Source organism: Heteronotia binoei, chromosome 12 (assembly GCF_032191835.1).
Source record: "Heteronotia binoei isolate CCM8104 ecotype False Entrance Well chromosome 12, APGP_CSIRO_Hbin_v1, whole genome shotgun sequence".
NCBI classification, from domain to species: domain Eukaryota; kingdom Metazoa; phylum Chordata; class Lepidosauria; order Squamata; family Gekkonidae; genus Heteronotia; species Heteronotia binoei.
The window spans coordinates 21,930,663-21,954,322 of NC_083234.1; the positions used below are offsets into that span (position 1 = coordinate 21,930,663).

Consider the following 23,660-nt stretch of genomic DNA (forward strand, 5'->3'; position numbering starts at 1 on the left):
AAAAAAAAGCACTGCTTATTGGTGTTAATTTTTATAATCCTTCACAGGCTGGGGTCCACATGTTTGAGGAATCACTTCTCTATATATTGGGTGCCAAACCTATGGCACTAAGGTAGGGCTGCCATCCTCCAGGTGATGGCTGGAGAGCTCCCACTATTACAACTGATCTTCATGAAATCAGTTCAGCTGGAGAAAATGGCTCTATGGTATCATACCTCTCTATGGTATCTCTAGGCGGACTCTATGGTATTATACCCCACTGAAGTTGCTCTACAAATCCCATGCCTTTTTCAGGCCCCACCCCAAAATCTCCAGATATTTCCCAACCCAGAGAAGGCAACCCTACCCTAAGGAAGTGACATCACTTCTGGGTGATTAACAGGAAGTGACCCTCTCAGGCTCTGCCTCCAACAGCTACTGGAGGTTGTGGGCATAGGCCGAGCTACTCTAGCCCCTAGGTTTATTTAGGACCTCTTCTGTGACACTGTGTGTGACAAAAGACTTGCAACACCTAATTTTTGAAATGCAGAAACTTTATGGATTATCAGTGTGTCAATTATCCATAATACTAAACTGTAATTATGCAAATAGGTTTATACTAGCTCTGTGTTAATCCCTCGCTCTGAATGCTGCCCCTAACTGGAGATTGGCAACCTAGTGGGGGATCTTTCTTGAGAACCTTTGGATAAGCCAGAGAAGGGGTTCTTGTGAAATGCTTTAATGCTGGCTTGAGATGACCACTGGGGAAACTGTTTGACCAGAGTTAGTAATTAGATGTGATCTGCTGTATTGTTTTCACCAAATCCTTCCCTCTCCAGTCTCCACCTCCAAGTCTCCAGGAATTTCTCAACCCTAGAAATTCCCTTTGCACCTGTGCTTTTAGGTACAACCCAGGGAAAGTAGGAAGGGCAGAGAGCAGGTACAAGAATAGGGGTGTAGCTGTGTTCTCACCTACTCCCATGCTGTTTTCTGCTCGAGTAGAGTAGCTGGGTCCAACTCAGGAAATATCTGGGGACTTTGGGGATAGAGCCAGGAGACTTTAGGAGTGGAGCCAGAAACAAGGCTGTGAAAAGCACAATTGAACTTCCAAGAGAGTTCTGGCCAACACATCTAAAGGGACTGCATACCAAACTGGAGAGCCAGTTTGGTGTAGTGGTTAAGTGTGCGGACTCTTATCTGGGAGAACCGGGTTTGATTCCCCACTCCTCCACTGGCACCTGCTGGAATGGCCTTGGGTCAGCCATAGCCCTGGCAGAGGTTGTCCTTGAAAGGGCAGCTGCTGTGAGAGCCCTCTCCAGCCCCACCCACCTCACAGGGTGTCTGTTGTGGGGGAGGAAGGTAAAGGAGATTGTGAGCCGCTCTGAGACTCTTCGGAGTGGAGGGCGGGATATAAATCCAATATCTTCTATCTTCTTCTTCTTCTTCTTCTTTTAAATGCCTTCCTTTCATTGGAAATAATGGAGGATGGGGGCACTTTCTTTTGGGGCTCATAGAATTGGACTCCCTGGTCCAATCTTTTTGAAACTTGGGGGAGTTTTTTTGAAGAGAAGCATCAGATGCTATGCTGAAAATCTGGTGCCTCTACCTCAAAAAATGGGGCCCCAGACCCCCAGATACCCACTGATTGATTCTCCATTATACCCTATTGCAGGGGTGGCCAATGGTAGCTCTCCAGATGTTTTTTGCCTACAACTCCCATCAGCCCCAGCCAGCATGGCTAATGGCTGGGGCTGATGGGAGTTGTAGGCAAAAAAACATCTGGAGAGCTACCGTTGGCCACCCTTGCCCTATTGGGACCAGTCTCCATAGGGTATAATGGAGTGTCCAGCAGACATTCAACACCACCACCTCCCCACAACACTTTCTGATAACCCTGAAGTGGGGGGGGCCCTCCAAACCAGGGGATTCCCTGCCGCCAACTGGGAATTGGCAACCCTGTCAGCTGGAGGGAGACTCACACTATCTGTCTTTGTTTGAGAACGAGTTTGGTGTAGTGGTTAAGTGTGCAGACTCTTATCTGGGAGAACCGGGTTTGATTCCCCACTCCTCCACTTGCAGCTGCTGGAATGGCCTTGGGTCAGCCATAGTTCTCACAAGAGTTGTCTTTGAAAGGGCAGCTTCTGGGAGAGCTCTCTCGGCCCCACCTGCCTCACAGGGTGTTTGTTGTGGAGGGGGGAGGTAAAGGAGATTGTGTCCGCTCTGAGACTCTGAGATTCAGAGTATAGGGCAAGATATAAATCTGATTTCTTCTTCTTCTACTTTGCCTGTCAAGCTGTGAACAGCTTGGAGTCCGCTTGCTGAAAGGAAATACGGTATAAACTTCTATCTTCCATGATCAGGAGTGGAATTCTAGCAGGAACTCCTTTGCATATTAGACCACACACCTCCTGATGTAGCCAATCCTCCAAGAGCTTACCAAAAAAGAGCCTTGTAAACTCTTGGAGGATTGGCTACATCAGGGGGTGTGGCGTAATATGTAAAGGAGCTCCTACTAGAATTCCACCCCTGTCCATGAGTAAATCCTACCTTCTTGCCAGGCACCCGCCCTTGGGTGGCAGCACCCGCAGGCTGCTTCCCCTCTGCCTTTACCCTTATGATTAATTTCCTAGCGGTGGCTATAGTTCATTCTGGAGCAAAGCAAAGAGCATAACATGACTTGGCCCGGATTCTGTTCTTGCAGTGGCTGATTTCAGCAGGCGTGGGCTTTCAGGAGGTAGCTGGAGGAAAGGCAGGACTTGGGTCCTCCACCCAGCCCTGTGCAACTTCATTAAACCTTGATGTTAAGGTCATGGAGGCAAAAAGGCTACGGTGGGCAGCATGCCTGGAAAGCGAAGTGGCCATTTCTCAATCGCTTGTCGTTGTGTAATTGTTGCATTTTTGTCTCATAACATGATTCCACGAGCCGGTGCCAAACGGAGCCGGAATTTTGACTCGCTGATAAGATGTTAACATCAGCCCTTGAGCATTGCTGGAAAGGCTGACATATGAGGTCATCCCCATTCTGTCTCCTTAATCCAAGCAGAAGGTGCAGTGGGGTAAACACTGGCAAGTGTGCGTAAATGGGCTGAAGGAACACGTCCCATTCACAAATATGTCATCGGTGTGTATCCCCTGCGCATTACCCAGAATGTCAACACACTGTCACACTGCTGGTTGCGGCATCTCTTAAAGAGGAGCCCCCACCCCCGCTTCCACAAGCCAGGGTTTAAATAAGGACTTGCTTCAGATGTTTGAATGTAGAACTGGAAATTAACATTGGCAAGGATGCTTATTACCAGTACAAATGCCTCTCTTCTGTATTAACAAATACTAATCAGAAGTTGCCCAGAGCCTGGCATTTTCCAGACTGCCTTAAAGTTCCATTTTCATTTCCTGATGTTACTGGGTTTTCTTTCTTGTGTCCAGACAACTTTGTTAACATCCCAGTGCTGTGAGAACCAGTTTGGTGTAGTGGTTAAATGAACGGACTCTTATCTGAGAGAACCGGGTTTGAACTGAAAATTCCCAGACTCTTCAGCCTTTCCTCAAAGAGAAGGTGCTCCAACCTTCTAATGCACTGGTCCCCAACCTTTTTGGCACCAGGGACCGGTTTTGTGGAAGACAATTTTTCCACGGACAGGCAGGGGGAGGGGGGATGGTTTTGGGATGATATAATCGTGTGCTTTATTTTGGTGTGGTGGTGAAGTGTGCAGACTCTTATCTGGGATAACTGGGTTTGATTCCCCACTCCTCCACTTGCACCTGCTGGAATGGCCTTGGGTCAGCCATAGCTCTCATAGTCGTACGAGTTGTCCTTGAAAGGGCAGCTGCTGTGAGAGCCCTCTCAGCCTCACCTACCTCACAGGGTGTCTGTTGTGGGGGAGGAAGCTAAAGAAGATTGTGATCGCTCTGAGACTCAGAGTGAAGGGCAGGGTAAAAATTCAATATCTTCTTCATCATCTTCTTTGGTCCCATTCCCCCCCCCCAGTGGTTCATGATAAAACTAGTTTTCCCCATCCTTTTTTTTTTCTTTATAGAGAAATTAATTCACAAGTTAGCCTCTTCCTTTTCCTCCACCATGAGGATTACCACCACCCAAACCCACCCAGAAAGGGCAGGTTTCACCTGTGTTTTTAAAATTTTTGCATGCCAGCATGGAAAGATTTTAGAGCATGAGGGCACCTGTGCTGAAACAAACAGACATTCCCACTAGGCAGCCCAACACCAGCAGCCAATCGTTGCCCTCCATTGTTTCATTCAAAACTCCAGAGCAAATCGTAGCACTCTTGAAAGTACCAGAGCACCAGGGTTCTAGCCAAGACTTTATTTCAGAAGCACTTTAGCAAAGAAGTGGTCACAAGCAAACATCGACTGCCCCCCCCCATTTTCCTATGTCGAAAACTCCTCTCCCTAACATCATCAGACATAAGAACATAAGTGAAGCCATGTTGGATCAGGCCAATGGCCCATCCAGTCCAACACTCTGTGTCACACAGAGGTTAAAAAAACCAGGTGCCATCAGGAGGTCCACCAGTGGGGCCAGGACATTAGAAGCCATCCCATTGCTGCCCTCCCAAGCACCAAGAATACAGAGCATCACTCCCCCACAGACCTCTCCCCCCACAGAACTGTGGTGTAGAGTTGCCAGGTCTGTGTCGGAAAATACCTGGAGAGGGTGGATCTAGGAGAGGGTAGGGTTTGGGGAGGGGAGAAGCCTCAGGATGGTACAATGCCACAGAGTCCACCCTTCCAAGCAGCCATTTTCTCCAGAGGAGCTGATCTCTGCCAGCTGGAGATCAGTTGTAAAAACAGGAGATCTCCAGGCCCCACCTGGAGGCTAGCAACAATCCAAACTGGAAATAATAGCGAAATATACTAACAGTGTAAAGCTGTTGAAACATCAGTTCCTATATATTATTTACAGATACTGAGGTTAAGTCACATCAACAACATACTTGATAAATGCAATTTACAATATTATAAAGATTCATAGTACACCTCTTAATGCTAAAGTGCATAAACCAATACAGGCCTCATTTTGGGCAGGAACTCATAGGAGCAGAGCTCCGAAACCTCTAAATTTTATTGTGCTCTTTATTTCTCCCCCCCCCCCGCCATAGGCTCCATTGTTCAACCCCGCCCCCCCCCCCAGGTGAGAATTTTGCTGAACTCATAAGATTTGACAACCTTTCTAATATTTTTCCTGCACAAAAAATGGGGAGATAATCAAAACATATAAAGCAGATTGGTGGAAATCTTCTTCATGCCACTGTGGTCACATAGGAGAAAGTAATTTTAACAGGATGATGGGAGCAGGGTTTTATTATGACAATTATAATTTGAGAAGCGTGTCATGGTAGATGATGAGCTGATATAATTTAGTACACCTTCCGGTGATGTCAGAGGTGTGTGGCATATGCAAATGAGTTATGCAAATGAGTTGTGCTGATGAGCTCCAGCACCTCTTTTTCTATGAAATGACCCCTGAGAATACACCATTCATTAAAAAACACTCAAAGTTCATCATTGAAAGACTTCACGAAGTTCCTCCAGGTGGGGCCTTAAAATTCTTGGGATTTCAGCTGGTCTCCAATCCTACAGAAATAATTTCCTCTGGGGAAAATGGCACCTTCAGAAGAGTGACTATGGTTTTACACCCCACCGAGGTACACTCCAAACCCTGCCATCTCCAGGCTTCATCCCAAAAATCTCCAAATATTTCTCAACCCAGACCTGGCATCCCTATTTTGAGACTCTTAGCCATGACAGACGTTTTAAATGATGAAATGATTTATTATTTATTCGGCTTATGATTAAATTTGTAGCTCTAAACTGGGAGAGCATGTCATATTTTCATCTGAAAGGGATGAGCATAAGAACGAGCTGTCAAATGCCAACATATTAAGCAGTGAGAGCAGTGAGCCCTCCTTTCAGCCTGAACCCCTGGCCAAATGGCCCTTTTGGCACCCCCTCTGATTGGCCTTGGCATCTACTTCTAGCGGTGCTCCTTTTCAGCTCTGGCATAAATATATATATGACACTTCAGGGTGTGTGTGTACATGTGTGTGTGTGTTTGAATGCATTGGAACTTTAAATTGCTCCTTGGCTAGAATGTAGACTAAACCTTATAAAAATAGCTTGGAACCAGAAATAACTTATAAAAATGATCTAACTGGCTGCTCCACATTTGAGACCTAACATTGTCAAAACAGAGTGCTCAGTGTACTCTATGGGGATGCAAAGGATTTTCTTTGAAAAGCTATTTCTTTCTCTCTCTTTTTTTGTAACGCATATTCAATAACACTGCACTTTCTCAAGGTTCCTCCTGGCCTAGATTGTGAAAATCATAACTTTTGTAATGAATTGCTGTATATCTGCTAGACGTTTTGTCCAAGAAACATTGACTTCCTTCGTCCCTCACCTCTCCTTGTTCTTCAGAATCACATACTCACCCTGATGTCAGTGGCTGCTCAGATCTACAAACACCCCAGCCTTAAGAACTCCATCAACTTGGTAGTGGTGAAGGTGCTGGTGGTAGAAGACAAGAAGGCTGGACCGGAGGTGTCTGACAATGGAGGGCTGACACTACGGAACTTCTGCAACTGGCAGCAGCACTTCAACCCTGCGAGTGATCGTCATCCAGAACATTACGACACAGCAATTCTGCTGACCAGACAGGTGTGGTAATGCTTGACTCCTTCAAAGTCATCCTGAGTGCTGAACTGGAGGGGGGGAGGCAGAAAGGAACATATTGATAGTCCAGTTTAATTACTGCCAGCTCTGTGTCTTGTTCTTCAGTGGATCAGGTATCAAGTCCACATGGCCATCTGGAGGTGAACCTAATTTTCTGCAGGTGACCAACCTAGTGGCTATTTGCAAATCTAAAAGATGTACAAAATGGGAATGAGAGATTCCATTTTAACACTGATGTGTGTGAGTTATCTATCAAGTACACACCCAATGTATGTCTTCCAAAGACAGCCTTTGGCACCTGAAGCAAGTTAGAATGAAGCAAGTCCTTTACTTGCCTCACCCTCCATTAAATCTACAAACTGGCAGATTGTCACTCGCCCTTCAATAGAAGTATCCCAGTTATCTGATTCCATCTCTTCAAAATCAAATTCAAGCATTCTACTTAGAGACCTGGATTTCTGCAAGACAGCAGACAGAGAATTATAGAAACAGGACATAAAACATCAATTATTAAAGGCACTAAGATCTAACTGACTGTTGTAACTGAGTCTTGGCCAAACCAAACTAAATTTTAATAAAGCTCCTGCTAAGAGAATGTGTTTTTATTAATAGGTAGAAACTCTTAAATTAAAAGAAGAATGATGGTTGTTGGGGTTAAGAGTAGGGTCTATAAGGTTAAAAGAGGATCTTTCATCTAAAAATTGAGATTATCTATAAATATTTATAAATATTCATTCATTTATTTACTCTACCATACTCTGCTGTATTAATATTGTACAGCATCCTCTAATTTTTGTCTGAAGTGAAGGTCACAGACCAATTTAGAGGGTCTCTCACATTCGATCTTAGAATAAGAACTTGGCTTCGACTGATCTTCAAATGTATATCCTGGGTTTTATTAAATTAAATATCTGAGAAAGAATCTGATATCTGGACCTAACTTTTTTTTACAATCCCATGGAAATGATTTCTGTCATTACATCTGAGGAGCACCAAGCTGAAAGCTTGGATTACCCCAAATCCAGTAATACCAAGAGCTTCGGTTCGTCATTCCAATTATGTGAAATTTGTATATTACTGAAATTTGTATTTTACTGCTCTAGCTTTGCATTACTTTCGTGTAATGGCATTTTGGAAGCACCAGTGCTTTAAAATGACCCGTAGTAAATTTAGGAGCTAATTTTCAATAGGAAGCTGTTCCTCAATAACTTTTTGAAAATGTAATAGAACCAGGGCTTTTTTTGAGCAGGAATGCACAGGAACGCAGTTCTGGCTGGCTTGGCAACAGGGTGTGTGGCCTAATATGGAAATGAGTTCTTTCTGGGCTTTTTCAATCAATGTTCCTTCTAAGCTGCAGAGTCTTGTGAGCAAAAATTCTACTTTGTGAGCTACTGGCATTAAAGTTGTGAGCTACAGCATAAATTAGTGTGCTCTGGGGGTCATCCTTCCTGAGCTAAGTCAAAAATGTGTGAGCTGGAAGCTAAAACTCTGTGAGCTAGCTCACGCTCACTCAGCTTAGAAGGAACCCTGAATAGAACATATTGAATTTTTTAACCTTATTTCCTGTTACAGTTTTTTATACTGTGCTGTGATGTGATAAATTGATTTTTGTAAAAACTTATCAATAAAAAAACAATTTAAAAAACAAACAAACAGAATGAAATAATAACCATTTGCTGCTATTTAAATACCTTAAATCCTGAGATGGGCCAGTCCTGATTACTACAAACCTTCAATTGCTGATATTAATTTGCAGCTTCCTTCATCTTTATCACTGCCCTTCCTTCCAGGACTTCTGTGGACACCAGAGCTGCAGTACCCTTGGAGTGGCTGAGATCGGCACCATGTGTGACAGAAACAAAAGCTGTTCTGTGATCGAAGACGAGGGCCTCCAGGCTGCCTATACCTTAGCCCATGAACTAGGTAACTCCCATTCTCGGCCCAGAACAGTGCAAATAGCAGTTTCACTGTACTAGAACCCCTATCCCGAATTGTAAGGTTGTTGGTTTGAGAGATCACAAGTTTTCATGGCAACAAAACCATCCATAAGCACCAACATTTGCTCACTGGGTTAGAGGTTGGCAACTTCCAAGTGAGCCTGAAGATCTCCCAGTATTACAACTGATCTCCAGGTTAAACAGCTCAGTTCCCATGGAAAAAAATGACTGCTTTGGAGGGGAAAGTCTATGGCTGCTGTCACACACAAAATAATCCACTTTCAATGCACTTTTCAACTGGATTTTGCCCATTCACACAGTAAAATCCAGTTGGAAAGTGTCCTGAAAGTGGAGTATTTAGTGTGTATGATTGCAGCCTGTTATGACATTGTTCCCATCTAAGGACTGGTCCCAGTCTAGGATTGACAGCCTCCAGGTGGGGCCTGGAGATCTCCCGCTTTTACAACTGATCTCCAGCTGGCAGAGATCAGCTCCCCTGGAGAAAATGGCTGCTTGGAAGGGTGGACTCTATGGCATTGTACCATGCTGAGGCCCCTCCCCTCCCCAAATCCCACCCTCTCCTGGCTCCACCCCCAAAGTCTCCAGGTATATTCCAACACAAACTTGGCAACCCTAGGTCCCACCCCTCCTCAAACTCCACCCTCCCCAGGCTCCACCCCCAAACCTCCAGATATTTCCCAACCCAGAGTCATTATGGTAGCTGTTATGGGCATGGAAGGGCAGCAGCTACAATAGAAGGGACTGAGCATGCTCTGTTATTTCTGGAGTTCTGGAGCTCCTTTGCAGCACTGCAGTTTTTCCATAATAAGCAATAGGCAATAGTGTACTTTTCAATATCTTCAAGTTTTTTCCTTGTTTGGTTGTAAAATAGCACGTCATGTACATAAATGCAATTAAGTCACAGTCAAATTATGGCAACCCACCAAGTGAGAAGCAGAGGTGGTTTGCCATGATCTTCTTCTGCAGGGTCTTCTTACTTAGATCCCCCACGTAAGTAATCATCTTACTTAGCTTCTGAGATCTAACAAGAGCAGGCTATTTCATACCACCTTTCTTCCTTAAGATAGCATATTGTCTATAAAGTGCCCTTAAGTCACAGGTGACTTATGAGCAGTGTTCCATCTAAGCTGAGTTAGTGTGAGCTAGTTCACAGTTTTTTAACCTCCAGTTCACACATTTTTTATCTTAGCTCAGGAAGAATGAATCCAGAGCAAACTAATTAATGCAGCAGCCAAATCACTTGCTCACCACTTTCATACCAATAGCTCACGAAATAGAGTTTTTGCTCACAAGACTCCACAGCTTAGAGGGAGCATTGCTTATGCAGACTCCAGCAAGGGGCTTTCAAGGCAAGGGAGAAGCAGAAGTGATCTGCTATGGCTTTCCTCTGCAGAGGCTTCCTTGGTGGGCTCCCTTCCAAGTATCAACTCCTCCCCCCCCCCGCTTAGTTTCTGACATCTAATGAGATTGGGGTTTAGCAGGTCACACTTCACCACTACACCAAACTGACTCTCCTCTGAAGATGGGTTCAGGAAAGAAGAATCTGGTAACCTCCAAAATTTCTCTCTTCCTTTGTTTCAGGGCACGTTCTCAGCATGCCCCATGATGACTCCAAGATCTGCGAGAGGCTCTTTGGCAACTTAGGAAAGCACCACATGATGGCCTCTCTCTTTATCCATTTAAACAAGACTTTCCCTTGGTCCCCGTGCAGTGCCATGTACATCACAGAATTTCTGGATGGAGGGCATGGTAGGCATGGTCTTGGTACTCTTTCAAAATATCTGCCAGCCAGTCCAAGGCTGCCTGTAGCCCATGGTCAGTCCAGACATATTTACATGTCCTTCCTAAGGAGTGTTTTAGGTTTTGTATGTATTTTAACCAGGGGTCGTTTTGTACAAAAAAATAGGTGGTGAAACTCATTAGCATAACTCATTATGGACGGTGGCTCAGTGGTAGAGCATCTGCTTGGTAAGCAGAAGGTCCCAGGTTCAATCTCCGGCAACTCCAACTAAAAAGGGTTCAGGCAATAGGCATGAAAAACCTCAGCTTGAGACCCTGGAGAGCCGCTGCCAGTCTGAGTAGGCAATACTGACTTTGATGGACTGAAGATCTGATTCAGTATAAGGCAGCTTCTTATGTTCATTAGCATATGCCACCACCCACCAGCCAAAAACAACCCAAGACAAGAAAGGAGAGTCCCGGGCGAGCGAGACTCTGCCACTGAGCTACAGCCCATCCCTTGGTGCTTTCCATATATGAATTGCTGGGATGTGTTCATGTTTCTCCCATAAATATCGGAGACATCCCAAGGTTCAGACATGCTGAACATTGTGCAACTGTATGGAAATCAAGATGGAGGACTGTTTGTGCTCTGTAGAGTTTGCAGTAAACTGTTTGAAGCTGCCCTGTACAAATGGATCTTGGCCTTTCTCATTGTCGCCTACCCACAGCATCTGGCCTGCTGTTCGCATTTAGGTTACAGATTCCACTGGACTCCAGTCTTCTCATCCTGCTCATGCCTTTCCGGCACCCTTCTCATTCCTTTCTCCCTTTCCAGGTGACTGTCTGCTTGATGAACCTGCCAAGCCCATTTCCCTCCCCACGGACCTTCCTGGACAGGTACCCTTGTACAACCTGGACCATCAGTGCCAGCAGATCTTCGGCAAAGAGTTTCGACATTGCCCAAACACCACCCATGAGGACATCTGCTCTCAGCTCTGGTGCAAGGTGGAGGCTGGGGAGCACCTGTGCCACACCAAAAATGGCAGCTTGCCCTGGGCAGATGGGACGCCCTGCGGAGCAGGCAAGATGTGTTTGGATGGCCACTGTGTGGCAGGAGACACAGCGACACGCCAGGTAACCTCACCAGGAAAAGCGGACATCCTTTCTCAGACTAAGGACCAGGGCTTTGGGGGTAGAAAAAGCCCAGCAGGAACTCATTTGCATATTAGCCCTGATGACACCATTATTTCACATAGGGCTTTTTTGTAGAAAAGGCCTGGCAAGGTCTCATTTGCATATTAGGCCACACCCTGACACCAAGCCAGCCGGAACTGCGTTTCTGTGCATTCCTGCTAAAAAAAAAAAAAAGCCCTGCTAAGGACCTTAAGAAGACCTCTGCTGGACTAGAGCAATGGCCCATCTAGTCCAACCTTCTACCTCACACAGTGGCCAATCAGTTCCTCTGGACAGCCAACTACAGGGCAGAGAGGCCAAGGCCTTCCTCAATAAAAACATGATGAGCCCTGTTGGATCAGACCAGTGGTCCATCTAGTCCAGCATCCTGACTCACGCAAAGGCAACCAGTTCCTCTGGTGGACCAACAACAGGGCACAGAGGCTGAGGTCTTCCCCCGAGGTTGCCTCCTGGCCTCCTGGTTTACTGCCTCTGAATGTGGAGGTTCCTCTCAGTCATCATGGCTGGTAGCCATTGATAGACTTATAGACCATTGATAGAGCAAAGTGCACATGATAATAGTTCCATGGTTCTTAAATGAAAAATAGCTTGGGGAGTCTGGAGGAAGGGGGTACCTAACCCTTTCCCTTTTGTTGTTAACTCAAAATGATCACCCCACCCAACCTGCTTTCCCACAAACAGAAGAAAAAGTACAAGGGAGTAATCTTTCCTCATCATTGCCACCACCACACATGGGAGCTGAGCAAATGGTGGCTAGGGAATGTCTGAGTACCTGACCAACAGGAAAGGGGAGAGTTAGGCAACCCCTACCCACCCCAAACCCCACCATCTTCCATTCTCTGTTTCAAAAGACTCACTGAGACAATTTTTAAAGGCACTAAGTCAGAAAACAGAGACTTCCTGAACCTTTTATTTTTATAATGTAAGCCCTAATGGTGGAAAGCACCATCAAGTCATAGCTAGGGCTAAGGTTTTCAAGGCAAGAGACAAACAGACATGATTGCCAGGTACATCAGGAGACCCACCAGTGGGGCCAGAAATCCAGAAGCCCCTCCACACTGTTACCCCCCCCAACTCCCAAGACTACCTAGCATCACTGCCTCAGACATAGGAACGTAAGAGAAGGCATGTTGAATCAGGCCAGAGGTCCATCCAGTCCACGGTGGCCAAAACCCAGGTGCTTCTCCTCCATTAAGGAATACAAAGGTTCTTCCCTGTGTGCAACCATGGGAAGAATCTGGCACCTGTGTTTAATGACAACAAATGCATGTCCACAGCAGACTTCTTAAGTTATATACATCTGTTTGCATATTTAGTGATTTGGTAACCCAATGATTTGTGTCTTACAGCCTGCAGTGGATGGAAACTGGGGCTCCTGGGGCCCATGGGGGCCGTGTTCCAGAACATGTGATGGAGGGGTCCATTTCTCCTACAGAGATTGTGACAACCCCATGCCTAGGAATGGAGGAAAGTACTGCGAGGGTCAAAGGATCAAATATCAGTCATGCCACACTGATGAATGCCCACCCAATGGTAATCAACTATTCACTAGTTATGCTTGCTTCCTATTGGCTCCGGAAAGAAGGGCCAGAATCCCCCCACACACAAAACAAACCCTTCAGGCGGAGGAAGTCATTGCAAAAGAGCCAAACATCTGGCTGTCAGACATCTGTTCTTGCACTGTAAGGGCATATTGACTCTACAAACATATGTCAGTTTTATACCAATGTACAGGGCTTTTTAAATAGAAAAACAGCAGGAACTCATTTGCATATTAGACCACACCCTCTGACAGCACCATTGTTTCACACAGGGCTTTTTTGGTAGAAAAAGCCCAGCAGGAAATTTGCATATTAGGCCACACCCCTGACTCCAAGCCAGCTGGAGCTGCGTTCCTGCGCAAAAACCGCCCTGCCAATGTAACACATCATTCTCCTCCCTCACACAAAGAATCTTGGGAACTGTGGTTTGTTGAGGATAGTGAGAGTTTTACATTGGAAATACTTAAGCACTCTGCACCTCTATTATTCCTGTATGTTACTGCCCAACTACTCAGGGTATTTGCCAAGATCTTTCTCTGTGGGACTCCACCTTCGGAAGGGAGGTGGACATCTATCAGAGGCAGGGCTTTTCCTGTACTGGCTTCTCACTTACGGAGCATTTGCCTCTTGACCGGCTGCCTGATGTTTGGGCTTCTCAGTTTCAGGCATCAGATCAAATCTTCCTTAATTTGTCCAAACATTTGATCTATTATATTGGTTTGTTTTCTATCTATTTCTGGAGTTTCCCCTCTCCAGCTCTTTTCCCCTTCAGGTCCTGGTTTTATAAGTTTGAATCCTGTTTTTGCTTGATTTATGGCTGTTCGTTTCTTGTCCTGCTTCTGGTTTGAAACTGTTTTGAAAAGCAATAGATTTTGGGTGTTTTTACACTGGCAGTTTGCGACTCTCTATCTCCACATTGTAAACTCACCTTTTACATTACATAACATTCTTATAACTGTTTTGCATCATTGTTTCCCGAGAGATTTACATTTGTTTCAGTGAAATGGGTTTCGACACCACTGCAAAAGTGTTTTTCTTGAGACTAGTTTTGGTCTGGTCTTTTCTCTACGGGCGTTTCAAACTTGTATCGTAAAAGTTTTCCTGCGTTTTAAAAGACTCCTCCAAAAGCCACCACAAGGTGCAATGATTTGCATGAGAATTGACAGCACTTGACATTTTTACATATCATTGCTTGCCTCATCTAGTGATTTAAATTTGTATTGTTTTTGCAGTGTTGACACGATTTCCAAGCAGTCGTATACATTTAACTAAGCACTGATATTCCGGCTACCCTCTGATCAGAGACACCCCCCCTCCCCAAATTGAAACACTTAAATTTAAAAGGAAAATAATTTAAGCGGAACAGTGGCAGGTGATTTGAAGACTCTAAAACTCTGGATCAAACTGAATGTAAAAACACCCTTTATGTCTGCTGTTTGCCACCTAAGGAACCTGACAGTTGAGTGGTGGTGGCACCTAAGTCTTGAAAATAAATCACCAAACTGCAGTTCTCTGGATTCCCTGGGACCAGCAACTGAGTTCTAAACTATTTTAAGCCTGTGGGGTAGCAGATATGCCCAAAACGTTTACTATCAGCAATATAAGAACTGCTGCTTTTGCCATGGAAGTCCATATGGATTCCTCTTTTTTCAAGTAGCTGTAAGAAAGCAGGGAAATTATGCATGCTTAAGCTTTGGCAAAGCCATGCATCCAGATGGCTGCTTTCCGTTCAATTAGTTTGGTGTGTTGCAGAATGCAACTTGGGGTGCACAAAACAGGTTTTGAAGAACGATGAGGCTTTAGAGCCGCTGAGTTTGCTGCCACAAAGCAGAGCTGCACTGCACAGCATTGCACAGCACTGCACTGTGGTTTCATGGAGCACAGTTGCATAGCTGGGGGTTGAATCATTCTATCCACTTGCATAGTGAGGATCAGATGTAGCGGACATGCATGCTGACTCCCCTGTAGTGCAACCACATGGATGCTTTTCTGGGTACACACGCACACACACCATTTGGAGTGTAAGATATCCAATGTTACAAGCAGTGGGCCAAACAATAGGCAGCTTTCCAAAGCTTCAAGCCTGTAACTTTCAATGATTTCTTGTCCTAGAGCAGGGGTCCCCGACCCCTGGGCCACGGACTGGTACCGATCTGTGGCCTGCTAGCAAATGGGCTGCGGAGCAAGGCAGAGGTGCTGCACCACCCCTTTCACCCACCCAGGCAGATGGAAGAGGCAGCATGGTCTCGCTCCGAATATACCTCCCCCTTGTAGGGGAGGCAGCCTTGGAGTGAGCAGAGCAGCCCCACTGCCCCTTTCATCTGCCCAGGCAGCATGGCCTCACTCCATAGCACCACCTCTTGCATCCACCCGGAAGGGGCGGTGCGGCAGCAACCCTCACCTACCCCTCATTTCAAGACCCCCGGGGATGGGGTGTGGGCAGGCAGCCTGGGGTGGCAAAAACCCCAGCACCCCCACACACACTGGTCCATGGAAAAATTGTCTTCCACAAAACCGGCCCCTGGTGCCAAAAAGGTTGGGAACCACTGTCCTAGAGAACCTGAGCAACACTTCTTTTCATTGAGCCTTTCTGGGATCTGTTTGCTCTTCTTTGCAGACAAGAGTTTTCGAGAGGAGCAGTGTGAAAAGTACAACAGCAACAGCACGGAGCTGGATGGGCATGGACAGGAGTGGGTCCCCATGTACTCAGGGGTGTCGCCTCGTGATCGCTGCAAACTGTTCTGCCGGGCGAAAAGGGGAAACGAATTCAAAGTGTTTGAGACAAAAGTAAGAGCTCTGCCTTAGTAGCTGCTGCTGAGGTCTCCCTTTGTGAGCAGCGTTAACAAAATGTTTCACTCATGGCACTCGTAAGCACCTTTGGGAGTCCTCTGCTGTCTGTGTACGTGCATGTTACTCAAAATGCAGAAGTCTCTTATCCGCCCTGGCGGTGCCAATTCTGTAGTCTAGAGCCGTGATATTGGCCCCCTCCCACAAATTTGGAAGGTTTAAATATTCTCCCAGTTGTGCAGAAACTGCAGAGAAAAGCGGCTGAGAATTCCAGATGGATTACAATGCAGGATAAAACCGAATGTTCGTTCCAGCCAAAGCAGATTTTCAGCAGTCATGGTATATTAAAACTGCGATGTGATCAGACTTCTGATCCTTATGCTACTCCATTTTTGTATCAGGTGATTGATGGGACGCTCTGTGGACCTGAGACCCTCTCTGTTTGCGTACATGGTCAATGCATCAAAGCTGGCTGTGACCACATCATTGGGTCACCCAAGAAGTTAGACAAGTGTGGAGTTTGCGGCGGCAACGGCTCAACTTGCAGGAAGATATCTGGCTCACTCAACAAATCCAAGTAAGAGATTTGCTGGGACAGCTCAGTCTGACCCTGCTATTCAGTGGAGGATGCTGGGGGTGTAGAATGCCCTGGGGATCGATGACTGATCCGATTCCTTATTTAGGAAGCTGTTGGAACTAGTTCTAAGGATCTTTTTGTGTGAGTTCATAGACTACTTCAGCATTGGCTCTGTGACAAAGGACATGGGGATCCTAAACGAGCATACTGCTTTCATGTACCACATGCTCAAAAATCCATGACCTACCATTACTTAAGCCTTAGGACAATCTTGGCTATTTTTATGGGCCGTCCTCTGATGTAGTTCATCCTACTGCAGTTTCCCAAAGCAGATAACAATATACATTGCGCATTTGTTTGTTTTAGAGAAGTACAATGCAGAAAGACATTTTTTTTAAAAAAACAACAACTGTATTTAAGAACATAAGAAAAGCCATGTTAGATCAGGCAAATGACCCATCCAGTCCAACACTCTGTGTCACACAGTGGCAAAAAAAATTTATATATATATATACACACACACACACACACACTGTGGCTAATAGCCACTGATGGACCTCTGCTCCATATTTTTATCTAAACCCCTGTTGAAGGTGGTTATGCTTGTGGCCGCCACCACCTCCTGTGGCAGTGAATTCCACATGTTAATCACCCTTTGGGTGAAGAAGTACCGTTTTAACCTGTCTGCTCAGCAATTTCATCGAATGCCCACGAGTTCTTGTATTGTGAGAAAGGGATAAAAGTACTTCTTTCTCTACTTTCTCCATCCCATGCATTATCTTGTAAACCTCTATCATGTCACCCCGCAGTCGACATTTCTCCAAGCTAAAGAGTCCCAAGCATTTCAACCTTTCTTCATAGGGAAAGTGTTCCAGCCCTTTAATCATTCTAGTTGCCCTTTTCTGGACTTTCTCCAATGCTATAATATCCTTTTTGAGGTGCGGCAACCAGAACTGCACGCAGTACTCCAAATGAGACCACACCATCGATTTATAATTTGTTGCTTTGTTTCCATATTTTATTTATTTATTTTATTAAATTTGTATCCCACCCTCCCCATTATGGGCTCAGGGTGGCTAACAACCAATAAAAACAACAAAATATAAAGCATTAAAACAGTAAAGGTAGTCCCCTGTGCAAGCACCAGTCGTTTTTGACTCTGGGGTGATGTTGCTTTCACAACGTTTTCACGGCAGACTTTTTACAGGGTGGTTTGCCATTGCCTTCCCCAGTCATCTACACTTTCCCCCCAGTAGCCTGGGTACTCATTTTATCGACCTCGGAAGGATGGAAGGCTGAGTCAACCTGAAGCCGGCTCGGGGAGGGATGGTGGCTCAGTGGTAGAGCATCTGCTTGGTAAGCTGAAGGTCCCAGGTTCAATCCCCGGCATCTCCAACTAAAAAGGTGCAGGCAAATAGGTGTGAAAAACCTCAGCTTGAGACCCTGGAGAGCCGCTGCCAGTCTGAGTAGACAGTACTGACTTGATGGATCCAGGGTCTGATTCAGTAGAAGGCAGCTTCATATGTTCATATGTACCTGAAAACCCAGCTTCCGCTGGAATCGAACTCAGGTCGTGAGCAGAGGGCTCTGACTGAAGTGCTGCAGCTTTTACCACTCTGCGCCGTAGGGCTCTATATTAAAACAGTAATATACAATAAAATCAATAGATTACAAATCTTAACAAATCTTTGGTGGTCTTGGTGTTCGTAATGCTGGTGCAATGGCGTTACCAGACCTTTGGCTTTGCAGCTGTCTCCCCTTTAGTTGTTGAATGCTATGCAGAAAAGTTCAGTTTTGCAAGCCCTGCAGAACTGTGGCAAGTCCCACAGGGCTCTGATGTTCTTGGGGAACTTTTCCCGAGCTTCTAGCATCTGTTGTATTTTTAGGGTTTTTATCGTATATACTATAGCATGGGAGGGAACGTGGCTTGGTATAGCCCAGGGGTGGCCAACGGTAGCTCTCCAGATGTTTTTTGCCTACAACTCCCATCAGCACCAGCCAGCATGGCCAATGGCTGGGGCTGATGGGAGCTGTAGGCAAAAAACATCTGGAGAGCTACCGTTGGCCACCCCTGGTATAGCCCAATCTCATCAGATCTTGGAAACTATGTGGGGTCAGTACTTGGAAGGGAGACCCCTAAGGAAGATGCTGCAGAGGAAGGCCATGGCAAATCACCTCTGCTTCTCACTTACCTTGAAAGCCCCTTGCTGGGGTCTCCATAAGTAAGTTGTGACTTGACAGAATTTTACACACACAGACGTAAGGTATATAGCAACACTGTGTACTGATGTTAATGTCTTCCTGACTCCCACCTTCTTAGGAATCCTGATTGTGTTCAGCATTCTGTTATAGAGATGGCTCATCCCCTTCATGTAGCTACAGTTTCTTAGGTGTTCTAGTAAGCGAAAATTATTCTTTAAAACAGTTTAAGTCCACATTGTACATATGCTCTGAGATGAGAGGTGGGCTGATTATATGGCCATATCCAACCAGGTGGGAAAAGAAAGGCTTCGGCGGCGGCCATTACGGCTGAGCGAGCTCCCAAGGGGAGCCGAGGATGCAAAGGAAAGTTAGTCCCAATATTATATTTGTGCCTGATGAAATATTCTGGGAAATGGTTCATTTACAGTCTACCATTGCACTGGAGCAGGGGTGGGGAACAGTGGCTCTCCAGATGTTTTTGCCTACAACTCCCATCAGCCCCAGCCATTGGCCATGCTGGCTGGGGCTGATGGGAGTTGTAAGCAAAAAACATCTGGAGAGCCACTATTCCCCATCCCTGCATTGGACCATTGGACTTATTTTGGGACATCTGGAATTATTGGTCATCTACAAGAAAATTTCAGCTTACCGCATTGAATTTCACGTGAGCGCAGGAGCCAAAATAGAGCGCTTGCTCTTTAAATATGGAGAGACGCACACCTTTCAAATTGGAGCAGCATTTTGTAATGACTGTTTTATTCGGGTCAGGCTTTGTTTTTGCAACTTTGTGTGCACTCAAATTGTATTTTGGATATGGTATTTTTGACAAGTGATTTTTCAGGTGTGGTCAAATAGTATTTGCAGTATCCAGCCGTGAGCTTCTGCTTTTGCATTCTCAGTTTATTTACATGGCTTCCTCTTTTGCTTGCCTATTATGGGCACTGGCTGTACTTGTTTTGAGTACTAGTCGGCCCAGAAATGGTCTATATAGGCTAAAGGCATTCCCCATCTCTGCTCTAGATTCCAAAAAGTGAATACATAGACTAGCCCATGTTTGGCATGGAGTAAAAGTCTGAACAACACAAGTTTGTTTGCTGACTGATTATGGAGAGGACCTTAACCATCTCTTTGTTGTTTGCAGGTTCGGGTATAATGACATTGTCACAGTCCCTGCTGGAGCGACCAACATTGATGTCAAGCAGCGCAGCCACCGCAGGATGAGACACGACGGCAACTATTTAGCTTTAAAGACCCTGGATGGCAAATACCTCCTGAACGGAGCCATTTCGGCCATGGAGCAAGACATTTTGGTGAAGGGGGTCATTCTAAAGTACAGCGGCTCCCTGACCACCGTGGAACGCCTCCAGAGTTTCCAGCAGCTCCCGGAGCCACTTATTATCCAACTGCTGACAGTTTCCAGCGAGACACTCCCTCCCAAAGTGAAGTACACCTTCTTTATCCCCAAGGATGTCCATTTCAACAATAAGAAGAACAAGGAGAAGAGCACGTCCAATGTCATTAAGCCCATGCTGACTTCACAGTGGGTGCTGGGAGACTGGTCTGAGTGCTCCAAATCCTGCGGCTCGGGCTGGCAGAGACGAACAGTGGAATGCCTGGATGTGGAAGGGCAGGCCTCATCGACTTGTGACGAGGCCCTCAAGCCGGAGGGTATCAAGCCCTGCAGTGATCTCCCGTGCCCCATCTGGCAACTGGGTTCTTGGTCCCCCTGTTCCCGAACATGCGGAGAGGGTGTGCGGACGCGGAACGCCTTGTGCATTGACTACACAGGGAAAATCACCGCCCTGGAGAAGTGCAGGTCCCCACGACCGCCGTCAGCGACTGCCGTCTGCATGCTGCAGCAAGAGTGCTGAGGCCCAGCGTGGGCCAAGGCGTGATCCGAGGCATGTGTAAGATAGGCTAACTACTAACCTAACCCCAACCGAGCTTGGTGTTGCCAAGCAAGGATGTAGGTGAAAGGCAAAAGTACACAAATAGACCTGAACAGGACCTTATTGGGTAGACCTGTTTGAAAGGGTAGCAGGTATCAAATAACAACCACTCATTTTCTGCTTTGTCTTCCTCCAAATAGACATCTACCTCAGTGCGGGGTGGGGGGGGGGGTAAAGCATGGGATTTTTGACATTTAAAAATGTTATTTTTTTGCAGATTTATATTTAACATCTAAGCAGAAATAGAAATGTGTCTTGGACTGTTCCCAAAGATCACCTCCAGGAAGTCTTTTTTTTCCTCCCCTGGGGCTTATTGGAGGGACATCATCTAAGAAAACCGATTCAGTCTTCAGATACAAAGATACTCTGTCTGATTGTTACCAGTTTGCATCTCCAGTTGCCAGAAAAGCAGTGATCTACCACGGACCTATGAGCCAGACTTTGTCTTGGACAATAATGTCTCTAGATGACTTGGTGTGAGTCATTTCACCCTAGTCTGGTCGCAGTACTCCATGTGCCTCCCGGTCAGCAGGGTCTCCTTCCAAATAACAGATTTCCCAACTCTTTGCTGCTGCACTTTAAACTGCGGCCAAACAAAGCTCCTGAGGCAAACCTGTTCCACAGGCTTTCACGAGGATTAGAGGAAGGCTTAGACAATGCTTCAAAGGTACATGCGAGAATGTCTCTCTTGTGAGGAGTTCATTAAGCTGTGGGCCGCAGTTGGCCGGTGCTTTGAGAAACTTTGATCAAAAGATTTGAAGCTGATCGATCAGGCATTTTTTCCTTCTTTGTTAAAGCAGCGTGTCTGAGGAAACGGTATCTTCATATTTGCCAGTTCAGTTCCCTCAGGGTTTTGGAGATCCAAAATGGCGAGCGTGATCCGTCCTTCTGTTTCTTGCTTTGTAATGGCCACCATTTGGGGAAGTGAAGAACATTCTTTTTTTCAAGGTGTGTGTGTGAGAATTTGTGTTTAGCAAGTTCTTTCTGCTGGGACTGAAGGGGAAGACCAGTATATGAGAGTGGGGACCATTTTTTTAACCTTTTCCCCTTTTGCTGTCATGCTGAATATACCATCCCACCACACTGCAGTTACACATCATAATTTTGCGCAGCAGTGGTAAAAAAAACAACAACTCGGGTGTGGAAATTTTCAGCAGGACAACAGCATAAGAGGAAAGAAGAAGCCCCTTCCACTGTACATTGGTCTTCCCCTTCAAAATTCATCTCCACCAGCTGTGTGTTGTAAAAACCAAGAATGTCCAACTGTAGAACAGTGCCCAATGGGCTATCCTGCCCTTGTCTAGTAGAAAGCGATGTAAATGCAAACCATAGGGGGAAGAAGACACTGGAGTACTTTTCGGGCCACCTGGAAGACCAGCTTTCCCTCCCCAATTTTAGGGGGATGGTAGGATATCCTTGTCTTCCTTTTGCCTTCTCTGCTCAACATTTGGGACTCAATTACAGAAACTCCTAACTATGGGTAGCTTTTGGTCCTTTGAAGTGATTCCCAGGTGATAGCATCCTTGAGAAACGTCCCTGGTAGCTTACAAGTGAAACCCTCTTTGTGTTTGGGGTTTATGGATCAGGAAGTAAGGTTAGCAAATAATTCCTCTAATCCGCCCACAAGACACAATTGACAGAGGCTAGTTGATCCAAAACAGTGTGTGGTGCCTTGATTCTGTTGTGTAATGCACCCCACCCCCACAAAGAAAGGAATCATGAGCCACTTTGTGTTGGCTCCAGCTAAGAGCAGGTGAGCATTTCCTTATCTATACAACCTCCACTGTTGCTTCCAAGCCATTGTCTATTTAGCCAGCTATATACTGAGATAAGCAGATTATTCTCCAAAAAGAAGAAGAAAAGGAAATTAGACCCCTGTCTATCGAGTCCTTTGTTACCTGTTAGGAGCTTGTCCAGTTTCAGCAGTGCATATGGATGTGTCAGTATTTATACATATAGTTCCAGAATCCACCAACTTATTTTGCTTGCAAATTTACTAAATGCTTTGTGTCTTCAGTCTGCTTTCTCACCTGATTCGAGGTCCACAGAACAGGGAACTGGCAATACAATACCTTATTACTGCTGTTATACCAAAGAAATGTTAACAATAGCTACCATCGCCATGATAGCATTCTGCTCAAAAATGATTCCAGCAAACTCCCTCCCCCATTAATAAATCCAACTTATATGTTGGGGAAAGGTAACAACAATTTTATGTGTGCTAGTTTTTACTAGAACTTAGACAGATGGGACCTGGCAACCCTATGTGACAAGCAGCAACCAAAGTTTAAAAAACGGATCTGAAATTGCAGCTGTCAGGAGAAATAATGGTGCTAAATAGGATCAGAGACAATAAGAAAATTTACATAACCTAAATGTTATCTGGAACACATTTCTACCTCTTAAAAATTGCTAGTTTGCTCCTGAAAACTATCTCCCAATCCTAACCATATTCCTTGGAAGTAAATCAAAATTATATATGCTCAGCATTTCGGTTTACACAACCTATATTCTTAATACTGGCTTATCTGTCCTTAAAAACAAATTACTGTATCATTTGGGGGTCCTTGATATCCTCAGCTCTAAAATGGCACATGTTCTGCAAACTGAGTTTGCTCCATATTTGGGATAAATGGAATTATAGCAGCTCCAATCATTGCAAGATTCTGACCGATTTCCCACTAGCTTTATGCCAGTCTCACGCTCCTCTTCTCCGTGGGGCTTCCGTTGGATTTCACACTATCTGCCCTGGGGGCTGCAAACAGCTTTGCCTTTTTCATGCAGCAAACAGAAACGGGTCTTTAGAGGATCTTGTTTGTTGCGTGAAAGAGATGGAGCAAGTTGCAGCCTCAGATCAGCTTGTGCGAAATCCGACAAAAGCCCCACTGAAAAGAGGAGAGTGAGAGCGAGGGAAGGCTAGTGCGACATTGGTCTCTGTTGGATAAAAGCATCTAATAGAACCAGATTGTGCCATCGAGGGGATACCAGCCCCAGCCCCCTCAAATAACAGGCACAATCCTCAGTGAGCTCGATTTGGGGGTTTTCTTTCCACTGCTTC

At 45.6% G+C, this 23,660-nt stretch overlaps 1 protein-coding gene across 1 annotated transcript in view; it reads left to right on the forward strand.

Annotated features, from left to right (window-relative positions):
- ADAMTS8 (ADAM metallopeptidase with thrombospondin type 1 motif 8) overlaps window positions 1–21,520 on the forward strand; it is a 41,841-nt gene extending 20,321 nt beyond the window's left edge. Inside the window, exons 2-9 of the mRNA XM_060251223.1 lie at window positions 6,418–6,657; window positions 8,463–8,595; window positions 10,212–10,379; window positions 11,188–11,486; window positions 12,896–13,079; window positions 15,705–15,874; window positions 16,276–16,451; window positions 19,795–21,520. Of these exons, the coding sequence (XP_060107206.1) occupies window positions 6,418–6,657; window positions 8,463–8,595; window positions 10,212–10,379; window positions 11,188–11,486; window positions 12,896–13,079; window positions 15,705–15,874; window positions 16,276–16,451; window positions 19,795–20,524 (2,100 nt within the window). The 3' untranslated portion in view covers window positions 20,525–21,520. The remainder of the gene's footprint in view (window positions 1–6,417; window positions 6,658–8,462; window positions 8,596–10,211; window positions 10,380–11,187; window positions 11,487–12,895; window positions 13,080–15,704; window positions 15,875–16,275; window positions 16,452–19,794) is intronic.
- The last annotated feature ends 2,140 nt before the right edge of the window (window positions 21,521–23,660 follow it).